The 25,351-nt window shown below is 40.0% G+C and overlaps 1 protein-coding gene across 3 annotated transcripts in view; it reads right to left on the bottom strand.

Moving 5' to 3' along the window:
- Positions 1-25,351, bottom strand: part of LOC137296914 (RNA polymerase II-associated protein 3-like) — a 166,732-nt gene that overhangs the window by 72,193 nt on the left and 69,188 nt on the right. For all 3 annotated transcript variants that reach the window (XM_067828813.1, XM_067828811.1, XM_067828812.1), the window contains exon 5: positions 16,588-16,780. In XM_067828813.1, coding sequence (XP_067684914.1) covers positions 16,588-16,780 — 193 coding nt within the window. The remainder of the gene's footprint in view (positions 1-16,587; positions 16,781-25,351) is intronic.

Genomic DNA, 25,351 nt, shown 5'->3' with positions numbered 1-25,351 from the left:
AACACTTTTAAGCCAAAAACATTTTAATGATATATTATACGTTACTATACTTGACTTTTGGCAAGATCATTTACTACATTGCTATCAAGGATTTACTTTCATAAAGGCTGGAAATCAGTACATTTAGGATGTGTATGTGCTTTTGACTTTATGATTAGAAGTTTTCAACACTGTATGACTTGGTACAAATTTATGTGGGTATTTAGTATTTATGTTCTAGACAGCTCAAGCCAAAAGCACTTGTGCTGCCAATGTTCATATCTGTGGAATGCAGCATGTGTAGCCTGTCCTAGGAAAAAAAAGTGCATGTGTGCGTAAATTGTGTGTATGCATGTGTGCATATATTATATTTGTGTATGTGCGTATACTGAGAGAGTTCCAACGTTTTACACACACACTGCTATAAGGAAATCAAATGATACATGATGATATTACTCAACAATGCAATTCTACTGTCATAGGCTAATGAAGGAAAAGTGTATCTACTTGTCTATTTTTCACTGATTATTTGACACAACCATGATATAAAATGTAAGTCTATTGCCAGTGTCCTAATGTAAAATGCATTCAGGTAACAAAACAAGACAGATTGGAACCAACTGGCCTTCTGTCTCCACTGATCACTGGTGCATCTGGAGATATTATCTTGAACATTCCTGAACACTCACTGTCACATACACCCCAAACTGTTCATACCAGCACTTCAAAGACCACCAACCCTCAGTGGTATGTTTACTGACACATTATAAGGAGGAACATCAGGACTTAATTTGATAGACAACTCTTAGTCTCTGAATACATATACGGCCCGACTGTAATTTTGCTTCATATGGTGTTTAAGCATTGCAGGGAGGACTTGACAGTGGGGTAAATAATGCCAATATGGGACTGTGAGACAGACCATTACTTTTAATCAATATTGATATATCCTTAGTGTTTATTAAGATACAGCTTATTTGTTGCATTATTTCAGTATAGTTTATGAGTTTAGTGATGTGTTGTTATTTGATCTTAAACTGTATCGACACAGCTCTTTGTGATTTTTAACATGTTTACTTTGACAAAAAGGCAATGTTTTACAGAAACAATGATTCTTCTTTACTTGTTTGAAATGGAAATGGTAACAAATAAATATATTACAATAAGGTTAATTGAGACTCAATTTGCTTCAGCAACAGATCATTACCAGACTCAAATTGATTTAAAGACTTGTTAACTGAAGCAATAGTTTGTCTTTAACAGAAGGAAAAAAATTAGTAATGGTGGCCAGATCTAACGATGCAGAAGACTTTGATTTTGATGAAGAACAGGAACTACTATTACTAGTACTGTCCCTTTTACTAGATACATGACTGGATCAAAATGGATGCCCTGAGTTCAGACATCTATTGTCTATGTACAGGGAAGCTCCTTAAGACAAATGTACATAAGGCATGAGGATCATGACACTGCAAACACTTGCTTTGCGCCACAGTATAGGAAAAATGGACATGATGAAAAAGTTATTATAGAGTTATTAACACAAAGTTAATAAATGCAATTTTTGCACCTAACAATACAATTGTAGCTGATGATCACACGAGTGGTTTCAACAGCTATGCTGCGCTGCTCTCTTAAGGCATATATATTGAATAGGTTTGGAGCTTGAAACAGATGCCTGCCTGGAGTATGAGGTCATCAGCAGTAGTCTAATCTTGGTTGAGTACACAAACAAGTAAATAATATACTCGTTACTTAAAAAAAACATGTTGATTGTGATAAGCAGACTTGTCACAGGGGAAACAATGTCTGGTTTATTGACACCTATATGTCCGCCCTCTAGTGACATTATGCAATGCACAACTTCGATCATTGACCACATGCAACTAACACCTATTGGGCATATACGCCATAAACAAAGAGCCGGCTGTGCGTATCTGCAAGTGAACCAGTGGCCAAAGAAATAGCAAAGTTACACTTGAGTGCACATCCACCAGTTCTAACAGGGTTCAGTATTGCGGCTGCTTCGTTTCGAGGGAGGTAAATCCAAGTACAAAATAATGCACGTTTGACTTGAGATTATATGGTTATAATTTTGTTTCTTTTTCATTAGAGTTTTGACTGACAGGGTCACATTTTGCATCACTGTAATAGTGCTTTCGTGGCACGCCTTTAAGGGTAGTGCTTTAGAGTTGCCTCCCTTTGGTATGTTTTGACTTGATAAATAGAAAGACGTAAGTGAATGTTCCATACAACGCTGGAAGGCACAAGAACAGTGAACAGTATATATAAAGCTGGTTGTTGTGTTGACAAGACAAGGATTTACTGGAGTCGTCATCATTCGGCCTACATCTGTCTGCCTTTTCCTGACCTACACGATTGCTGCCCAACTGCTTGCTGCTGCAACATTCAGTATAATTGTGTCTCACTCTCAAACCTAGACGTTGGAGAGTTGTTATATTTGTTACCCATTACTTTGATTTGATTCTGCTGCATTGTACTAGAAACCTCAAATGTGAATCTCTGTATCTTGCTCTTTCAATACATAATACTGAATATTTTAGACTTGTCTGTGTTATATGTTGGTGGTTCTGTGGGGGGGGGGATTTCTCATACCTTTTATGATGGCAAATTATTCATCATAAGAAAATGCCTAAAATAAACATGTCATGGGTGATTGCTCTTACATTATGAACCCTAAGTACCTGTGTAGGCAAATGGAATGATGCATATGAAATGAAACAAAGAATTTAGCAAGAAATTATAATAACAAGAGTGAATGAGTGAGTTAGGTTTTACAGCGGCGGTCTGTAAATAATCAAGTCTGGACCAGACAATCCGGTGATCAACAGCATGAGCATCGATCTGCGCAACTGTGAAACTATGACATGTGTCAACCAAGTCAGCGATCCCAACTACCAGATCCCAGTAGTCACCTCTTACGACAAGCATAGTTGCCTTTTATGGCAAGCATGGGTTGCTGAAGGCCTATTCTACCCCAGACGTTTACGAGGCTCTAATAACAAGAATAAATATTTAAATGTAAATCATTTCTTCAATACTTCTTAACACTGAGACATTATTTAGCATTGTGTTCATATCACGATTAAACATTTCTTATATAATATATGTGTAAATAATTTGCTTGTTCCTACACTATAATTATTTCTTCAATACTTCTTCACAATATTGATACGTTATTTAGCAGAGTGTTCACAAGGCCCGATCCTGATGTCAGTGGTTGTGTGCTGTTCTGTTGCTGACATCATTGCCAGTGGTTTTCACTGTCTCTGCAACCTTTCACAATGCAGAAGAGGAAGTGTGGAAGCTTATTAAGCAGCTGCAGCCAAAGTACTGTGAACCTGATCTAATCCCAACCTATCTGCTGTTTGGTGTCCTACTCCAAGTCATTACAAGAATAGTTAACTTGTCCTTATCTACAAGCAAGACACCAACCTCCTTCAAATTTGCCCTTGAGAAACCCAACCTGAAGAAACAAGGTCTCGATGGCAACATCCTGAAAAACTACAGACCAGTGTCTAATGTCCCGTTTTTATCCAATGTTTTGGAGAAAGGTGCTGCTGTCCATATACATGATCATCTTATCAGAAACATGTTCAAGAAGTTTGTCTGCAGACAGTACAGAGATAGTGTGGAGACAGCCTTATTCAGAGTCACAAATGACATTCTCACTGCAATGGACAACCATAGGATGACCCTATTTGTCCTACTTGACGTCTCTGCGGCATCCGACTCAGTCGACCATGGAATACTGCTGAACATACTTCGGCATGACCTAGGTATGACTGACACAGCACATGCTTGGCTGACGTCATACATTACCAACTGGTCACAAGTTGTAGTTGTATAGAATTCAAGATCCTCTGCATTCAATCTCGATTGTGGTGTTCCACAAGGCTCAGTTCTAGAACCCATTTTGTTTTCACTCTACATAAGGTCACTAAGTACTATTGCTAACAACCACAATGTGAATCAACATCAGTATGCTGATGATAATCAACTCTGTCTCATTCACAACGGCTAACTTACAGTCTTCATCACATGTTCTGGAATACTGCTCCTCTGATGTAAACAAATGGATGAGTTCTCACATGCTCAAATTAAACCTGGAAACATCAGAAGCCATTCTATTTGGCCCTACAAAACTGAAGACTGTGGTGACATAGGACATCTGAACATGGAAGGTGCAGCAGTTCAACCCTCAGAAACAGTGCGAAATCTTGGAGTTTGGTTGGACCAGCAGTTGATGATAAATCATCACATAACATGATTATCTCAGGCAGCTAACTACCATCTATGTAACATTGGAAAACTCAGGGCATATCAGCAAAGACTCAACTGTCAAACTTGCCACTGCGATTATTCTGTCCAGAATAGACTACTGCAATAGCCTCTTTGTTAATATTAAAGATCAGATGAAAAGACTTCACGCCATTCACAACTCTGCTGTGAGAATCATCTTCAGATCTACAAAGTTCGACCAAATAGCACCATTAGTGAAAGACTTCCATTGGCTCCCTGTTGTTTCTTACATAGACTTCAAAATTTTTCTCACTGCCTACAAGTGCTTCCATGATCTGGCTCCATCTTATCTGCAAGAACTGCTGCACACATTCTCCATCTAGAGCTCTTCGATCTCAGCACAAGCATCTCTGTACTGTATAAAACGGCCACATTTGGTAAAAGAACCTTTGCCTATGCTGCCTCTACCTTATGGAATGAGCTGCCTGCATCCATCAAAATGTCTGAAACTGTGTCTGCCTTCAAAAATAATCTTAAGTCTTATCTCTTTCAAAGGACATTTCTACGACAACCACTTTGTCTGAGCAGCGCACAGAGCATACTGTTGTGTGAAAAGATGCGCTATAGTATGAACATTATTATTATGTTTTACAGATTAGGATAGATATGCAGCAGAGAGGGCTTGGATGATCCTGGCACAGTCAGGCTGGTAAGGCTCATCATCAGCTCAGAGCCCTTGCCCCCTCTACATGCAGCCCAGACAGCAAATGGGACTTCTCCCAGGAAACACTGCCAAGTCAAACCCACCAAAAACTTTCCGGAGAATATGAAGGCTCCCCAACACTGCAGCCTTCTGCATTATCCAGACTGTCAGAAGGGCTGTGCTCCCGGTGGAGAACCCGGGCACTCTCCTGATCTGCGCCAAGAGTTCTGGAGGTACCACACCAAGGGAACCGAGAACAATGGGCCGTCTTTTGACAGTGTACTTGGGATGCAATATCCTGCATATTTATCATGCTTTTCCTGAATCTTGCCAATCACATTGCTGTCAAAAGGGACAGAAAATTCAATGATATATATAAATTCATTGGTTTTATCAAAAAGGACAAGATCAGGTTTGTTGGCTGTAATAATTCTTCTTATTACTTAGGTACAATACATGTATATATATATATACATTTTGTTTTTGATAATATCCACAAGTAAATGTCATCTGGCAAAGGGTGAGTCGACAGTATGACAACTGGCTGGTTACTATGGGATTAAAATGTTGTTACAGTTGCATGGGTTATACAGAAAACAGGAACGACAAAAAAGCAGATTCAGCAATTAGTCATATGAACAGCAAAGCACTAAATTGCAAATGGAATTATGACATTTATACAGTATCAATATATTTAATGTACACATTTGAACAGAAATAGCATTTGCCGTTGATGAAGAGTACAGCAATAAATTGTAAATGGAATTATAATATTTAATATTGCATGATGGGGAAGTTCAGCAGTGGCCAGACGGTATTTCCAAGAATCCAAATATATTGCCTTTCTCTTGCTTATTACTCACACAGACACGCACGCATGCACGCACGCACACATTTACCATCCCAAAAAGTAGGAAGAATGTAGTGCAATGCTGTGCATTTGCCATGATGGATTTGACATTTGTCATGCTGCCTTATAGGTGAGATATGATTGGATTAATTAGTAACCCTAGTGAATACCCAACAGCCTTCTGACATCTTAAAATTTTCAAGACTCCACCCAAAAAGTTGTTCAAGAAACTATCATTAAAAACGCAAAACTTGTCATCTGTCGCTGTGGGGTGAAACCACAGAAATGGACAAGCCACTATCTCATCATGCATGCAATATGCATGAATGATGAAAAGTGAAGTTGAATGCTGACGTGAAACGGTTGATGACTAAAGTGTGCGATTTTTTCCATGCTAAAGCCGAAAGGGGCAAACCATTTTATGAAATTAATAAATTCTGTAAGCGGGCATCAAAAGCTTTAGGAGTATCAGCAAGGGTACTGACAAATGTTCTGGAACACAAAAATTGTGACATAGCTGTGAAGAAGGTAGGGGCTGTGTCAAAATCACACAAACTAAAACATTTGAACTTTCAAAAGAACCTTGTAAGGCAGTCGATCAACAAGCTCTATTCTGAAAACTAATACATGTCACTGAAAAGTTTAAACAAGAGTCATCAGAAGATGGCATATCCCCCTGGCCCCTACATATTTGAAAGGACAAATCATCTGACAGTTTCTGACTTATTGTTTTTAGACCAAATCATCTGACAGTTGCTTGATTTTTTCTTAGATTAAGTTTGAATCGTTTCCATGGAATTCATGAAAAATATAAATGCCATATATCTGTAATCAGAAAAAGTCACCATTTCAAGATCTGTCTCATATATCTGCCAAGATCAAGATATGAAATGGTTTTCGAGTTGTGCTCCGGAAACGAACTCAGCAACATGTTCATGGAACCAAGAAAAAAATACATCATAAAAACCTGTAAATAGCTAAAGGCACCACTTTAGGGTCTGCCACACATATCTATAAAGTTTTACTGACAGATATTAAGAAGTTTTCGAGTTCTGCTCCGGACTGATATATCTACCAAGTTTTGCAGAAAAACATTGAATGGTTTTTCAGTTCAGAGCCTCATTTCACAAAGCTCTCGTAAGGCTAAGGTCTCGTAACTTTTCTCGTAGCATTTGTACCTGGCATACTGTAACATAGGAGGTGCAAAGGCTACGAGAAAAGTTACGAGACCTTAGCCTTACAAGAGTTTTGTGAAACGGGGCCCTGCTCTGGAAACGAAGCCCATTCCTACATTTTGGAACTATTTCAGAAACGTTTCCATGGAAACCGAGAAAATAAATCACAAAAACCTGTACATACCAAAAGGCACCACTTTAGGTTCTGACTGATATATCTACCAAGTTTTTGCAGAAAAATATTGTACGGTTTTTGAGTTCTGCTCCGGAAACCAAACACCATGTCCAAAATGTTTCCATGGAAATTGAGAAAATAATAAATCACAAAAACATGTACATAGCAAAAGGCACCACTTTAGGTTCTTATTGATATATCTACCAAGTTTTGCAGAAAAATATTGTACGGTTTTTGAGTTTCGCTCCGGAAACAAAGCACACCCCACCATAAGACTAAAACCCAAATGTTCCATGGAAAAACAAAAAATATATAAATGCCAAAACTCTGTAAACAGCAAAAGGCACAACCATAGGCTGAGATTACTATATCTATCAAGTTTGGTCTAAAAATGTTGAACAGTTTCTGAGTTCTGCTCTGGAAACAAAATGATAACACACAGACGGACGGACGAACGGACGGACAGACAGACGAGGCGTTGACTATATCCAACCCGCATTACATGCCAGGGGGATAAAAAGCATTTGAATCACATACACAACCTCAGAGTATCAAAGTACACACTCTAGTGACTCTAACACTCTTTTGGGTATTGTTGTAAGAAAATTTCGGGGGAGTATAGGTCAGTACTCTGAATGCCCTGATATCATTCGCTCGAGAAATAATTTTTTCAAGGTAATACAGAAGAAGCGTGAGGAAGGGTTCAAGCAAGTGAATTTGGACAAGACTTGGGTCAGTGCCTCGCACATGCCAGCAGTAAGTGGGTATCCGATGGGATGATAAGGGGTCACGTAAAAGGCTGCCTCTAGGGAAAGAAGAGACCAATTATTCTCCATGCTGGTTGCTCCAGCAAAGGCTTTCTCCCAGGCTGCAACTTAGTATTCAGGGCAAAGTGCACAGATAACAAAGACTACCAAGATGAAAGGTGCAGTTTTCCTCGACTGGGTTTAAAACAAGTTGGTACCAGCTCTACCAGAGAAGTTTCATCATAATGGACAATGACACATACCCACAGCATGCAGGACCCTGACAGTAAACCCCCTTATCCTCCCAGCCCCCACATATTTGAAAGGACAAATCATCTGACAGTTACTTGATGTTTTCTTAGATTAAGTTTGAATCGTTTACAAGGAAGTCATGAAAAACATAAATGCCATGTATCTGTAAACAGCAAAAGGCACCACTTCAAGATCTGCCAAGATCTACTGAAAGATGTCAAATGGTTTTCCCAGTTGTGCTCTGGAAACGAAGCCCATCCCTTCATTTTGAGACTAAATCCGAAACATTTCCATGAAAACCCAGAAAATAATAAATCATACAAATCTGTATATAGCAAAAGGCACCAAGTTGGGGTCTGCCACATATATCTACCAAATTATGCTGACATATTAGGAACTTTTTGAGATGTGCTCCGGAAATGAAACACACCTTTCACTTGAGACAAAGTCCAAATAATTTCCATGGAAACCGAGAAAATAACATATCACAAAAACCCGTGAGTACCTAAAGGCACCACATTAGGTTCTGACTGATGTATGTAATAAGTTTTGCAGAAAAATATTGAACGGGTTTTGAGTTCTACTCCGGAAACGAAGCCCATCCCTCCATTCTGTTTTATGGAGTCACGACCATTATCAATCTTCTGAACCTCGTTTGCAATCAAAATAAAGACAGGCATGCCCATGTTCATAAATATTGGGGGGTGATTCAAGTGTATACATTATGATAAATCAGTATCGTGTCACTTTTTGAATGCTATAATACATGTATGTCAATTAGGATATTCATTCGTAACAATGTGCAGATTATATTTAATGTTCAGCAAGCAATTATGTTTGATGTACTGCTAGTGTGCACTAAATACTATCTCTACTCAGTGGTTGGATTGGACTATCTGTGGTAATAATCAGATTGTAGCGCTTTGAGCTCTTTAAGGAAATATAAACTCGCCAAAGTGCTTGTTAGTCCTGTGTGTACATTTCATACATCCTCATGATTGTGTACGATCATAATACACAAACATTTTAATGACCGCTCGAGTTGATAAAGCTGAAATCCAGCATATCACATGGTCAACGATCTAGCAAATAATCAATCTGTATCCATGCTGTCCAGTGACCAAATGTGCTCATCAGAACTTTAGCCCCGACCCATCACCTGTCATTTACCTCTGTGACCGGTATCTCACGATACGATTGGTCAAAGGTAACAAATCAGCCTCTATATTGAACAGTTGAGATACAAAATGTTCTATTCGGGATGATGCCCCATTCCATGAACCTTTGTCATATATATATATATATATATATATGTGTGTGTGCAAGGAATAGTATTATACACTATGTATTCATGTATGTTCGTATGATAATGTATGTTTTCTGCATTAAATTTGCCAAAGTGACAATTGGCTCCATGTTAGTCACAGACTAGCGCATTAGCACTTTCCTTAAAATATTCAGTATGCACTAACAATGTGTCAGTGAAACAATTAAACAATCAGGACTTGCTCGTATGATGAGACGGTCACCTGTAATCTCCGAAACCTGCTAGGAAATCAGGGCATGAATAGCCCTAATTAGTCTCGCCACAGCAAACCAGGCAACCAGCACAGGGTTCCAGGTGTTGAGCAGTGAAGTGGCTCTCGGGCTAAATGAGTTAAAACAGTATGTTGAATGCGTTTATACAACAGATAAATTTATGCATACTGACATGGTTGAGAAGAAATGGTTGATGTACATATTGAATGGTTGTGATTAGAATACACAAAAGGGAGCATAGTAATCACAATAAGGAGCTCCAGGAGCTCCTGGTTCAGAGAGAACATGCTCAAAAAGATTCCACCGCAGACATTCAATGGGCGAGTCCACCAGTAAAGGTACTGATGTAAACAGTTGTGGAATTCTGGTTTTGAGATCGTCTACTTCTATGAACAGTTTCAAGAATCTTTGGGGAGCACAGAGCACTACTCTCCCCCTGATTGTTTACGTTGGCACAAGACCACACAGACCAAGAATGGAATGCCAATCTCTTAACTTGGGGACCTGTCCTTGTGGACAGTCCAATATCTTCAGCCATCTGTCAAGGACGGGTTCTGAGCAGATTGTTGAGGAACAGTCCTCATGTGAATGAGTCTGAGAAGGCTCCAGGTGTGACTTCTCCCAACTGATAAACCAACCTAGTTTAGGGAACAACCTGAGTGTGAACTTCCGTTTGACAAGCCTTTGACAATCGCAGTGATTCATAAGGCATTTATCAATGCAAGGACTGAATTCTATCCCCCGCAGATGAAGATATTCTGAACGGAAGTACTCGCCATTGGAAATCCTGTCCGTTGAAATAAAAATGGAGGTACTTCCTGGGAGGCTCGAAACTGGGGCATGCAGGTAGGCATCCTGGATATCTAGGCTGATAAGCCAGATTTCTGGTAAGATCTTGGACCAAAGCTGGTCCAATGAAACCATGCGGAAATGAGGATTCACAAGGTAAAGATTGAACATGGCCATAGTGTGGATTTTTCTGATTTTGTCTGTTTTTCTTGAGGGTCAGGAAGACTGTTGGGTAAAACCATGGGTGTTGTACAAACTATGACTCACTTGTCGAGCGAAGTTGAACATGTTCCGCTATTTGCTGACGTTGTGCCACTGAATAAGCTCTTGACCAAGGCAAAGTGGTGAGAGGTGGGTGTCTGCTTTCAAAGCAGTTGATTGTATCTGTGGAGGACCAAGACTGGACCACATCCAAAATCCCCTCTATTTACGAACTGCTTTTTATCTTATACCACCGATTGTGTTACTGTCAGTGAGTTATGCTGACCTCCGCGAAGCAGTTTATACTGTATCTTCTACAAACTTTGGTTTTCGTGATACAGGCTTGTTAGGACTGCTGTATCCCTTGTTCTACCCACTTTTTTTTTTTTATCTCATTCTCACTAACAGTGTATTTACGAGACTCCCTTCATTTTACAGTATTTGGGGAGTTTGGCGAAACAACTCCTGAGATTTAGTTGTCCGTAAATGCCATGGAAATATGGTCGTCTATTGTGTTTAACTTTGCTACAGCTAGGATCCTGATCTCATGTTTCAATGCCTTTTATGAGACTTGGCCCGGATCTCTTGCTTCATTTTACAGCGTTTTAGTTGCGGAGGATAATATCGTGAAATTATGATTGCAAATCCTGATAATTTCACCTTGCCAACTGAACATTTAAATCTCTAAACCTTAATCAACTTAGGATAGCACTTATTAAACAAATGATCATAGATTCAGATCACTATCATTGGTTTGTATTGCAAGGATGTAAGCACACAATAGTAGGTGGAACAGTGAAAAAAATGCATGTATGGTACATGAGTGTTAACTTACATCAAGAAGTGGGATTGGTGTATCATCTAATGTGCATACTCCCTTGTGATACAAACCAATGATAGGAATTTAAAATATGTTTGTTAAATAACATTCTGATATTTAAGTGTTCAATTGGCAAGGTAAAATTTATACAAACCTGTAGAGGCTATGAATTCTTAGAAGAATGGCCTCCTTGAGGTACATATATAGCATTAAAATGTCCATTTTAAAATGCCTCCGACAGCTGTAACAATACTGAATAAATATTTTACAAACAAAAACTCGTGTTTGTCTTGTGAGACCACCCCTACAGGGCCCCTACCTGGGCCCCCTAACAGCCAAGAGCAGGTAACTCTTGCCGTCCACCTCGTACCTCACTTTTCATGCTGAACTCGTCAGACAGAATGTGGGGAGGCGGGTGGCCGTACCCCAAGGAGGACATTCTTCAAAGAATTCATAATCTCTACAGGTTTGTATGATTCTTTTTCAGAAGAAGTCCTCCTTGGGGTACATACATAGCATAGCGTGTACTCAACAGACACTCTCATACACTGCCAAAGCTGCGAGAGAGAGAAATACACTTACCCAATCACCAAGCTGCTGATGTCAATCAGGCAGGGTCATGGCAACTTAGGGTCAAAAGAGCCAATCGACAATGAACTCAACGGTGATGGACATATGGCCACACCTCGTTCTCTACATTGACAATATTCCCCCAAACCAGCGAAGCAGTGCCGGGAATAACAGTGCAAAATGAACAATAGCGTATGTCGGCGCTAAAGTGAAAAAACATTTTTCTTTTTATATAGGAATTGTACCACCACCAGTAAGTACCCATCACCAATAAAATACGGTTTCGTGAAACCCACCACCATGAATATATGATTATATACAAGGTCGAGATCTCAAAGCTCATTCAGCTAGGGTAATCACGACCCTGCCCACTGATGAGAACTGTTTGTCCAACTGGCATTGAACATGCTCGGCCGGCTCCAAAAAGCCGCTGAGCAGATCTCAATTGGCACAGCCGCCGCATAAGCCTGTGATGTGGCCACTGCCCTAACCAAATGAGCCTTTAACTCATCAGGGTTTGTCAACCCTTTATGAGTATACGCCATACAAATGGCAGAGACAAGCCACTTAGATATCGTTTGCTTGTTCGCCGGTAGACCAGCGCTCCCCTGGATATCAGCAGTTCGTTTGATATAAGCTCTGAGAGTCTTACGGACATCTAAGATGTGAGCACGTCGAAGAGAGGTATTGGACGAGGGAGGCTGCATGAGTGTAGGTAGCTCGATAGGTGCTTTGCTATAACATGAAAAGTGCCTGCGATCTTAGGACAGCAAGAATCCGGCAGCCAAATACTGACCCTGTCTTTGTGAAAGACGGTCAGAGCAGGATCTGCTGACATTGCATGAATGTCAATCAACCGCCTGCCTGACGTAACCGCCACAAGAAAGGCAGCCTCCCACGTTAACAGCTGGAAAGAAAGAGACAAGAGCTCGTGAAAAAGAGGACCGGACATCCAGTCAAGAATGACTGACAAGTCCCACGATGGACTAATACGCTGGATAATCGGACAGATCCACACCTGCTAGAAAGCACTGCACAAGAGGGTGCTGTCCCAAGAGAGCACCATCGACAGGAATATGAAATGCCAAAATGGCTGTGGAATAGCCCCGGATAGTGGATGTGGCTAGACCTGACTAAAAATTCTAGCACTTCAACTATAGTTGAAGAAAAGGGATCAAGAATCCCTGTCGACACACCAGCGCGCATAACAGGCACATCTATCCTCATACTGAATGTTTGTCGAATCCCTCAGCAAAACCAGAATTGTGTTCACAACTGGTGCAGGAATTTCACTCGCTTGGATGCAATTGTCCATGGTTGTCCATCTCTAGACGCACCACACAGCCGCGAACCATCTCCTGAAAGTATGGGACACTAGCACATCGATGTGCAGGCGTGTTTCGTGCTGTAGCCATTGATCCAAAACTGACTGAACGCCCAGTACGCCTCCCCACCATCCTGTGAGGGAAGCGTCCGTCTGAATTGAGGGATTTGGTGAGGGAGTGTCCAGGGGCAAGTCCTTGGATAGATTCCCTACCACTGTGCACCACCGTAAATGAGGAAGTAACCACTCAGGAGTGTGGAGAATAGTCTCATAACTCTGGGTGTGGAACCACATTCGCGCCAAGGCGTACTGAATGGGTCGCATCCTCAAGCATGCTCTCCAAACAATGTCCATCGCCGCCATGTTTCCTAGCAACTGGAGCCAAACCCGAGCCGAAACCGAGGGGGACTCGAGAAATTGTGAAACAACTCTCTGAACTTTGTCTCGAACTGTGCGCCTAAGACCAGACCCTGTGTGGGAACTAGGTCTGACTTCTTGAGATTGATAATGAAGCCCAACCTGGTGAGAATACACATCACCGCAAATGTTGCATCTCGACTCAAGTGAGTGGCAAGTGCCCGTAGGAGCCAATCGTCCAGGTACGGGTGGCAGCACCTGCCCTGTGACCTGGCCACTTGTGCTGGGAGTAACAGTAGTGATGCCAAAGGGAAGCACACAAAACTGATAGCATAGCCCGTCTAAGGAAAACCGAAGGTACTTCCAGAACTTGGGATGCATCAGAATGTGCAGGTACGCGTCCTTGAGGTCGATGGACATAAGCCAATCACCTCTTTCTACAGATGAGATCACCGGCCGTAGTGATCGGTCTTGAATGAAGGTACCTGCAGCATATTGATCAGGCCTTTTAGATTGAGAATAGGCCTGAACCCTACGTCCTTTTTGGTGACCAGGAAATAAGTGGAATAAAATCCCTCTTGTTCCATCAGAACCACCTCGATGGCCGCCTTGTCCAGTAAAGACTGAAAGTCAGCTCGGAGCACCTCGGCTTTCTCCGAAACTACCGGCATGGGAGTGCAACGGATCCACTGTGGTAAGTTGCCGTCCCTGAGTGTGGATAGGACCCAGGGACTGGAAGTCACCTTTTCCCATTCCGACAAGAATTGAGAAAGGCGGCCACCCACAGGGAGATTTGGCAGGAGACAATGAATTCCCCATGTTGGCAGTACTCCAACTGCTTGATTCAGGTTCACTTGCAAGGGTTCCGGAGGACAGCTTACTGGGAAGCCGGGGCCGACTTCCCCTTCCTTGGGAAAGGCTGCTCGGGCACTGCAGCCATGCCCTTGCAACACCAAGGTGTATTGTCTCCTTGAGACACTGAGCTGCGTTATGATACTGCTCTTCAAATGACCGGTATGCCGATTTGAGAGCAGTAACGTTTGGCGTGAAGGGTGGCAGCCGATGGCCCTGTTTGGCTGAGGCCAAGGAGCTACCCAATGAACGCCCCAGGGCGACTGATGCATATATGCAATTCCTCCTTCGTGACCTCCTAATAGCGACATCTCCGATCTATCATCGAGAGACAGCTCCATTGGTCGAGGGAATGTCTGTGAGGGAGAGAGGCTCGAGAAGAGCCAAGCGGCCTGATGCTATGGACAACGCTGATGCTATGGATAGCTGGCAACGCTCCCATAGTCATAGGAACAGAATCCCCTGGACCAAAATTAGCGACTGCAGAGTGGCCGGACACCGGCGTTGAAGCCGGCACCTGCTCACCCCCTCCGGAAGTCCCCACACCTGTGCCAGAGGCAAGACATCCCTGACTCCAGACGGACTCTGATCTCCTGACGGAGACAGGACATCACGTCCAAAATTAAAAAATGCACTAAAGCTATCTGTTGTTGTAATAAAGAAGAGATTATTTCCATAGACATATTACTCCTCCCCCTCCCGAAACTGAAGCCGAAGCCTTTTTGGACTCTTTTTTACTTTTCTTTGATGGCTCTTGGGCCCAAATATCCTCCTCCTCCCGTCTGGATTATGGACCCATAAAATATTAGGTCAGCATGCCATGTTTTCCAAGCCCGAGGGGAAAAAGCTTGGTAGATCTCACATCCTTGTTCATTGTGAGCATCTTCTGCTAGACACCTATAAGATGCCCATCCTGCAGGGGAAGTGTAGCGCTACAAGAAGCGCATGTCTTGAACTGGAAAAAATAGAACCGCGCTATGACTAGTAGCAAGGCCCATTAATCCCAAACACATGAATATTCAACAGAAACAATAATAGGCATGGGCGATATTTATCTGTTAAATAATAAAGCTATTTACCTCAAATATGGATAATAGCCGAACATGTAAAAAAGGGTAATATGTATACATATATATTCTAGTATTTTATAACCACTCCTAAATGTACTAGACAAGACTGGGAAAAAATAGCCACGAGGTGTGTGCCGACTGCCATCTTGTCAGCCACATGGCTGAAGACCACGACCACCACGCAAAGTTACATTTCATGAATGAAAAAGTGTGCCTTATGAATTCTTAAGAACGTCCGTGCGTTAAAAAAAAGAACCATACATACAGATTTGGTAGCTTTCTCACCCATTATCTTCAGAATCATACGCTTCGTCTCACGACGACAGTATGAAAAGTGAGGTACGAGGTAGACAGCGAGAGTTACCTGCTCTTGGCTGTTAGGGGGCCCAGGTAGGGGCCCTGTAGGGGTGGTCTCACAAGACAAAAGCGAGTTTTTGTTTCATAAAATATTTATTCAATATTGTTACAACTGTTGTCCGCATTTTAAAATGGACGTTTAATGCTATATATGTACCCCAAGGAGGACTTCTTCTGAAAAAGAATCTTATTTTCACTTTATTCGATTAGACTTTTTTGTTTAAAGTGAAATTCATCCGTACATTTTCATGGGAAACAGACTATACTAGGTTATCCAGAAAGGGTATCAGTAGGGGTGTGTTCAGGTGAATGTAAACAAAGTGGGCCAAATTTTTGTTTGCAGTTTTCCACTCAGTTTTCCATCATGAGAGAGTACAAGGATAACTGATGATGCAGTACATGATCATGTTTTCCCATGAATCCATAGTAAATTATTTTTTTTCAATAACGTGGGTCATTGGCTGTATTTTCTCCTTCCAATACAAAAGAATTGTAAGCCCTTTTAGCATACAGAACAATAGAACTTTGGTAAAACAAGTCAATGCAAAAAGTGCAGTATGTTTACCTTCTCAGTTTTTTCCAGTTCAGCCTTTGCAAGTTTGTTCTGTGGATCGAGGTTGAGAATTCTCTGATAATCAGTCCTTGCTTCCTCAAACTTAGACAGGCCCACCAAGGCTGATGCCCGACGCATGTAAGCTTTAATATACATGGGGTCAAGGGAGATGGCTGTTGTTGCATCTACTTCAGCTGCTGCAAACCTGAAAAATAACAATACCTTTGAACTGAAACAGAACCATTAAATACCATTAATACACAATGCCATATATTTGCTTAGGGCGTCCTGATGACATGGTTAGCATTGGACATCCTTTTATATTGACAAAGACAACATTTTCAGTGACTGACAGTATGAATAGCGTGTTCCATGTGCATTACCCGGTAGCAATCGTAAGGAAAATAGCATTTGGAATTGTTCGGGTACAAACCTTTCCGAGGTAAAAGTTGAAAAGGTATGTGCGGATGTTCCTTTTCGCAATTTGGTAAGCTGTGTTCTGATTGGTCAGTCTCAAAGGGTAACAGTTATGTCCTCCTACTAGGTTTGTTAGACTCACTCGGGGAATGTGACAAAAAGTACTGAGATTAGTTTACTGAGACTGCTGCTCAGGCATCTTACATCTAGTGTTTTAGTGATATATTATCTTTTCCCAATATACTTTTATTTTCTTCCACATACCAATAAAAATCCACTACATATGTATTTTGTTTAAATTCTTAATAGCCCATTACTAGCTTTGCATGTATGTGATGTCACGGCATCCTGCGTACATGTAGCCCCGTGCAGACTTTCAGTGTCTTGCTGGGTTCAGCCATTTCTCCTTGGAGCTGTACTCTTACCTACTTCTGCTCATTATATTCTCCTAGCTCTCCTACACTTACTATATCCACAATTCTCATTCTCAGTATTTTAATTCAATTCTGATAAACCAAATTCTTCTATCTTCACCATGTGCAGTACGGCTACAGCCTCTGCACAGTAAACTTTTTTTCAGGAAAGCTCACCCCCGGCAACTGCTTCCATCTTGGACTGTCCAGGCCGGCTACTGCCCCTGCAACCAATCTTCTATAACTACTAGCAAGATAGCAACTGAGCCATCTGCAAAACTATCTGCCAAATAAGTAGTGGTAGTGGTTAATGTTTTCTCATTCTGGCCAATAGTATGTGTATTTAAAGTAAATGGATTTTGTTTAATCCATTCCTCTTGTGTGGTTTCTGCACACATTCACTCCATTTAACCAAGAGAGCTGTATCAGTTTTAGTATAATATGTCACACAACTGCTGAATAGCATTATTTTCCCTTCCTTAAGACACTTCTGTTAGGCTATATGTCTTAAATAAATAAAGGAAATTATTGTTTCTGTTACATTTCTAGATATTTTGAGACCCATTGTTTGTCTATTTAAAATCAGTGGCTATAAGCAGTCCAGTGACACAAAACTTTAAATAATCAAACATGCTTTGTCTGCTACTTCCGCCACTTAACGTTATTACATTTCATTATGGTGTTTAGGGCTATACAGGTTCATATAACAATATAACTGTGTTGATATGTAGTGCAAAATTATGGCTGGATGTACTTCATCTATATGTTTGTTTCAAATTTTATTACAGTTTTTAACTTAAGTATCGCTGTTTGTGATTAATATCATAGGTTTTACAAACATCAGTTTAGTAGTGCTACTCCGATTATATGGATCACCACTATGACCAGAAACTACAGTAACTCTGGTACCATTTGAATTATCATTCACTCTTCCTTCCATGAACACTGATGTCAACACCACAACCATACTGCAAGACACATGCCACATTTGTGTTATAGACTTGTACAAGTATATATGGTAATAATCAATATTGTAAAAGATAATTTCCACAACAAATATAGTTGCAAGCAACGATGAGGGCTCCATGGTTTTAATACAATCCTGCCATTTGTAACTTACACGATGTTGAAAGTAGTAATGGTTTCTCAATATGACCGATATCAATTCAGTATGGACTATTATTGAAGATATTGTTATTGAACTGTTTTAGTTTGAATTATGTGTGAATAATATGCGAATTTCTGCCGAAATGTGATCATGGACGAAAGAGCAATAACGATATATGGGAAATGTTATCGATTGCGTGTTTTTGACAATTGTTAAGTGTACACCGATTGTTTACATGTCTTCATGTTGATATGATCATCCTTACCTAATCATTCTAGAAATTCATTACAAAAATTCTTACAATCACATTTCCATAGGAAGTGACTAATAGTTTCCCTTTGTTCAATAAGAAAAAACACAAAGATCACTCTGAGCATAATTAAGTTCAAACAAAAAATTGTTAGTAGTTAATATTCAGTTAATTATTCCATACTGAAAGGAGCAAAGTTTTGCTTCCCGAGTTGTAATGTACAACTTGGAACACGCTTCACTCCAAACTAGAGTTGGAAACTGAAGTTCCCACTTTCCCTAACCTTCAATTTTAATATCAGAAGATATGAAAGAAAAATATACCCGTTTAGAACATTTCAACACTACAGAAATTGTCCACTGAAGCATTTGAGAATATTTACTTCAAGAGAGTTTAAATACTTAACAGTTGACAATTCCATAAAATTCTAGAAATGAAGAATGGACACCATACATTTCTATAAATTCTTAATAAATTCTTTTCCTCATTAACTACGTCTATTACCTGTATCATACTGTGAGAACAATTCATGTCTGATCTTAGCTTCAAGTACAGAGATAATCAACCCCTCAGCCATCAGTGATTCCAAACAAGATACCAGCCTAATGCTGCATTTAATGGAGGTTATATACCTTTGTGCCGTCTGCTTCCAAGCTACAGTATCAAGTATAACAGGTATCGTGTTGAGGCTGTATTTTCAGTTTGGTGCTTATTAAATAAAATGGTTATTGGAACTTCATCTATTTGTTGTGTGATCCTCCTGCAATTCCCCAGTTTCGACATTCCCTATCTGTTTGGTCCTTGTGATACATTTTCACTAAACTTTGTCTCCAAACTCTAGTATTTATTTTGTCACATTTTGTGACTGGTGGCAGCATCCATTTTATTTTTGTAGTTTGTCTACTAGTAGCAAAGCGTCTTATTGCAAGTGTTGACTGTACTTCTGACTAGTCTTTGGTCGTTCCAACACCTTTATCATATCAACACTCAAGTAAAACAGATTTTCTGTTAACCTTAATATCGGGATTATGACAGTGAAACAAGGCTACAGTTAAGAAGCAAACAGATTCTTGCTTCAATTTCTTGTCCAAATCTATGAAGGATTGAAAACAACTTTTCCAAAACATATTATGGACTTTCAGGATTCATTCTCAAAATAACATGCTGCAACAATTCTTTTCAACCATCTGTTCATAATCTGTTTAAGCTCTACTAATTTATATTTAAAATTGAATTCCACCATATTTCCAAGGTTCAAGTTTAACTTAATCCATAGAATATTAAATATAAGTTAGGGATATTGGTATTTTCATGATTGATATTTCATCAGTGTGTCAGTGAATAGATAGATTATTCATAATTTCAAAATTTACATATATGCATAACTAATTTTGTCCAGCATACATCAGGATTCCAGTGGACTGGGTGATATGCCATAAATGTTTCTGAGCTACCTTTTCTGGAAACTTACCAAAGAACTTGAGTTTTATAATATTTAATTTTAAGACCAGCTATCTCAGCAAAATGATCAAGAGTCGTGAGACATGATTCAAAAGAAGATCTACCAACAAGCAACATTTCAGTGGCATCAGCGTGCTGCCACAACAACCATTCTGTTATCTATGTTCTTATTTGAATGATTCATATTCGCTAATACTTCAGCTCAGAGGATAAAAATATACAGTGATAAACGTGACTTGCTTTTTCTGGAATTGAAATAACAGTCACAACCCCACTGTGCTCGATTAATTGACTCTTGATCTTTCTCAAAATGGGTATCCTGTTATAAAAGGAGCATGACTTTGATCTTAAAAGATTAAAAACATCTTTTCTCAAACATTTTTTTTGTGTAACCCTCTACAACTGATTGAGCAGCAGCCAAAACCTAAACTAGTCATAATCAAACATTTAAAAACTTTGAGAGATCTGACATGAAAACACAAGGAAAATGTACACACATACAAATTTCAAACATAATATAGTCCTATCAAACATAACTTCAAGCCAGACACCATGCAATGAATTTAGTACAATGTTTCTGATAAATACAATAAAATTATTTTCTATCACTTTTGACAGCAGCGTTATTGACAAGACTCCGGGAAAGCATGATATATATGCAGACCTCGCCTTTGAAATGTCTCGCTTGCATCCCAAGTACACCGTCGTCAGGCTCTCAATTGTTTCCAGTGCCCTTGGTTTGGTACCTCCTGATCTCTTGGCACAGATCAGGCTAGAGTCCAGGTTCTCCACTGGGAGCACAGCCCTTCTGACAATCTGGGTAATACAGAGGGCTGCAGTATTCTCCGCAATGTTCTTAGTGGGTTCGACTAGGCACTGTTTTCTAGGAGAAGTCCCATTCCCTGTCGGGGTTACATGAAGAGGGGGCGAGGGCCCTGAGCTGACAAGTCGTACTTAAAAATTTGCCCCTTGGGAATGATCTGATCCAAATGTACTATTGTCTATACTACAGTGTTTGTGCATGCAAAATTTGCACAAGATCAGTGGAATAGGTTTGGAGCTATGGACTTGGAAAGGAGCAAGGTGGTCTGTTTGGTAAAAAGGAAAAATGTTCAATTTTTTTTTGTAATTAGGTGTTGATTAATCAAATGTAGTCATCAAATGTGTTTTCAATACTAATTTGCTATAGAATAACCATCTGCTAAGACAAAATTTTATCAAAATCAGCTCAATAGTTTAGAAATAATCACTTTTTAGTGAGCATGGGGTCAGTCCGGTGAAAGGCTTACAAGCCAATGTATTATCGTAGTTGTTATATATTAGCGAGGCAATAGGTGTTTTTAGCATAACGAAACGGCGTTCACCCAGTTTGTCAGTGCTTGTTGGGGCTGTGGTTGTAGTGATGTGAGAGTTGTCTGAAAGGTGGATGATTCGCAGGTCTCGTTTGTTCATGTCTCGCTTCTGTTTCAGTATGAGCACTGTGGATTAGTATCAGTGTGTGGGCTTGGTTATGACGATGTAGGGCCTGCCGACTAGCGAGGCTCTGGGTAGATGAGCATGCGTGCACGGCGCTATTTTATGTACAGTGTCGGCTCCCTACAGTCTCGGAGGTTAAGAGTGAGCATTGTGCGTGTGTTTCTCAGCTAATCATGTGACAGCTGTCTGAAGGGTGAATGAAAACGCAGCTCTCAGCATAAATCAAATTTTTACTGGTATATAAACCACTTATTTCGGTGTCACATGTTTAACACAATATAGAAGAAAAACTAAATTTCAATTGTATGGTTAATGAAAGCTTCACATGCCTAAAATATTTTATGAACTAACATTATCCAAAGTGTTAGAAAACTTTGATTCATGGCCGTTAACTGCGTCCAAGCTCTTGCTGCTATTAGAAGTGGTCTGCCAGATAACTCCTAATCTTTTCTGATACATTCAGAAGCTTACAATCAACTCTCCTCTTCACTTTCTTTTATATCATATTACATCACGTCAGAATTGGAGTCATCTACAAGTCAAAGCTGTTGAGGCAACAATCACCTACCATACAAATAGACATGTCTCTGTGCGCAATAAATCAGATCATCTGCATTGACAGATCTCTGCTGGCATACTGACTTTATTGCATTTACTTGATGTCAGTTCAATCAGGGATACTCTACAACAGGGATAGGTCACTCACTTGCTTTCTTTACCATTTGAACTAATTAACATGTGCCTCAGCATGCTCCAACACACACAGTGACTTGGCTCGTTCCCAGCGCTACTTCAGTTGGTTTATTGTATCAGTCGGAATTTCACAATGAATGAATTATAGTAAGAATTCAGAGCAAGAATTATGTGAATGACTGAAAGGAACAATAAGAGAAAGAAGTAGGTGAATGAATGAAATGATGCCCGCAGCCTTCCCTCCCAAAACATGTTAAGGAATGCAAAAGAATCGCAAGAACACGTGTTAACTCCAGCTGTCTTAGAGACAATCTACTTAGAGACATTAATAATTCAGATATCTTATTCCATATGGGATATGAAACGGACATTATCAGAATGTTAACTGACACCGTCACACACCCCTCAAGAACAGAAAATAAAAACTGTCACAAAGCGTTGTAAACACATTTCCAGTTTTGACAAGTAATAAGATCAAGAAGAAAGAAAGACATTGTGGAACTATACCCTCAAGCATCACAAGCATCAGTGACAGATCAGATCAAAGATATGTCATATTTTTCACACACCTCAAATACACCCTAACATTTTGTTTTAGATTATGAAACTATCACTATTACTTGCAAACACATTTCACCTGAAAATACATTCCCCTCATAAGAATTAAAGGTGTATGTGAAAGATGCCTCTGTAGTAATAACTAGAAACATTCAAACAGCGAGTAGTATTCCAAAGGTGGATCAGATGAGTGATGTCACTTTTTTCACACAATGTACAAACACACCCTAACATTCTTTTTTAGATTACGAAACTATCACCGTTACTTGCAAACACATTTCACCTGATAGTATATTCCCCTCATATGAATTAAAGGTGTACATGAAAGATGTTTTTGAGGATATAACGAGGAATACTCAATGGCGTACAACATTTCAATGGCGGATCAGAACAGATCAGCGATACGTGATATTTTTCACACACCCCAGTTACACCCTAACAATTTTTTTAAGTCATAAAACCATTACTATTACTTGCAAATACCTTTCAAATTAAAAATAATGTTTCCCTTCTAAAAATTAAATGAATGTGTGAAAGAAGTTTTTATCGGCACAATTTAGTCTTTGCGGTGAATCGAGAATAGAAACCAGAGACCTATAACATACTGACTTGATACTTTACTACAAATCTACTGTTCTAACATGGACAATAATACTAATTATTTGACTTAAACTGAACTGACAAATAGTTAACTTATCTTCTACATGTAGGATTTCAGTTGATACACTCAGCGAAATTAATCAGGTGCTGAAAACAAACCGGGCACATATTTAAATACTACAATGTCGCCATATTGGCTACACTGGTTATGTAACGACCCAAGACATATGTTAGGGGTTTTTCAGTGAGTTTCTTCTCCCTGTATATATAGTCTCCCTAGTTCAACCAATACATGGGGAGTATGGGGTGGGAGAAGTTCTGCACTTAATTCACAATGACTGAAGAGCCATTGAGCTATTGAAATCGACGTCCATTCACTGCAAAGCAGGGGAATTTCAGAGACTGTGGATGGATGGGCACATGCAGGTATGCATCCTTCAAATCTAAACTGTTGAATTTTGTGTTCAGCGGAACGTTCAGCTTTTGAACGTTAGGGAGACCTTGTATCATAAATCTGGGAGGCCGATGCACACACTCTCTTCAAAATTTTTAGATCTATTACCATTCTAATTTCTGCAGCATCCTTCTTGGGAACAAGAAATACCAGAGAATAGAATCCTGGGGTGGTACCCAGGAGATAATTCCACAAGTGCTTGCTTGAGAAGAAGTTGATTGACAGTGGTGAGAGCTTTAGCAAACAGCAGACCTTCGAGATAAAAACCTGCAGAAATACTGTTAAGGGTGGTAATTTTTGGAACTGGAGTTAATAGCCTTTCTGAATAATTAAAAGAATCTATGGATCGTCCATAATTTGTGTCCAGTTTTGATAATAACAAGCAAGACATCCCCCTACCGGTGAAGATCGAATCATTTGCTGAAAATCCATATCAAATTCGTGTCGTGACTCTTGATGGAATAAGTCAGTGTCTGCAGGATAACAAGCAGGAGGCTCGAAACCTCTGGGACAGTCTGGTTCTAGTAGGCAGGAGACCCTGCTGAGAGTAGTTCTGGATGAATCTGGCCAAGAAGCAGCGGTCAAAACCTTAACTTTGGTAGTGATGAGGCGGTGGCGGGCAAGGAACTAATGACACTGGATAAGCACATGTAGCCGGTCTAGATGGACGAGTCTGTGACAGAAGCACAGAAGCCAACTATTGATTCGACACTTGAACATCCTGAGCGGAGACAGCGTCCTGACACTTCCCGTTAAGAGAAGTCTTGTTCACCGGTTGTTGGAAAAGTTTATCCTTGCCTATAAAAGAATCGGCTATGGCAGCCTCCTGTGCTGCCACAGCCACCATTTTGTCCAGTTTAATGCACGAATAATCAAAGATAGGTGGAAATAGTTGACAAACTCCAGATGCAAACCAATGTATATATGACAATACATATGGTTCAAAGAATGCGCTCCTTGATCAAGATCCTTCAACTATGAGTCACTGGTATCTTATAAGAGACGAGCACCCTGAGGATCTAACAAGAAAGAGAGTCATCAGTAGATGACATATCCCCACGGCCCCTACATATTTGAAAGGACAAATCATCTGACAGTTACTTGATGTTTTAAGTTTGAATTGTTTCTATGGAAATCAAGAAAAGTACAAATGCCAAAAATATAAACAGCAAAAGGCACCACTTCAAGATCTGTCTCATGTATCTGCCAAGATCTGTTGAAAGATATGAAGTGGTTTTTGAGTTGTGCTCATCCCTCCATTTTGAGACAAAGTTCGAATTTTTTCCAAGGAAATCCAGAAAATGATAATCAAATATCTGCAAATAGCAAAAAGCCCCACTTTAGGT

The sequence above is a fragment of the Haliotis asinina genome, chromosome 9, assembly GCF_037392515.1.
Source record: "Haliotis asinina isolate JCU_RB_2024 chromosome 9, JCU_Hal_asi_v2, whole genome shotgun sequence".
In the NCBI taxonomy this organism is placed as follows: Eukaryota; Metazoa; Mollusca; class Gastropoda; order Lepetellida; family Haliotidae; genus Haliotis; species Haliotis asinina.
This window is presented reverse-complemented; position numbering and strand designations above follow the sequence as displayed.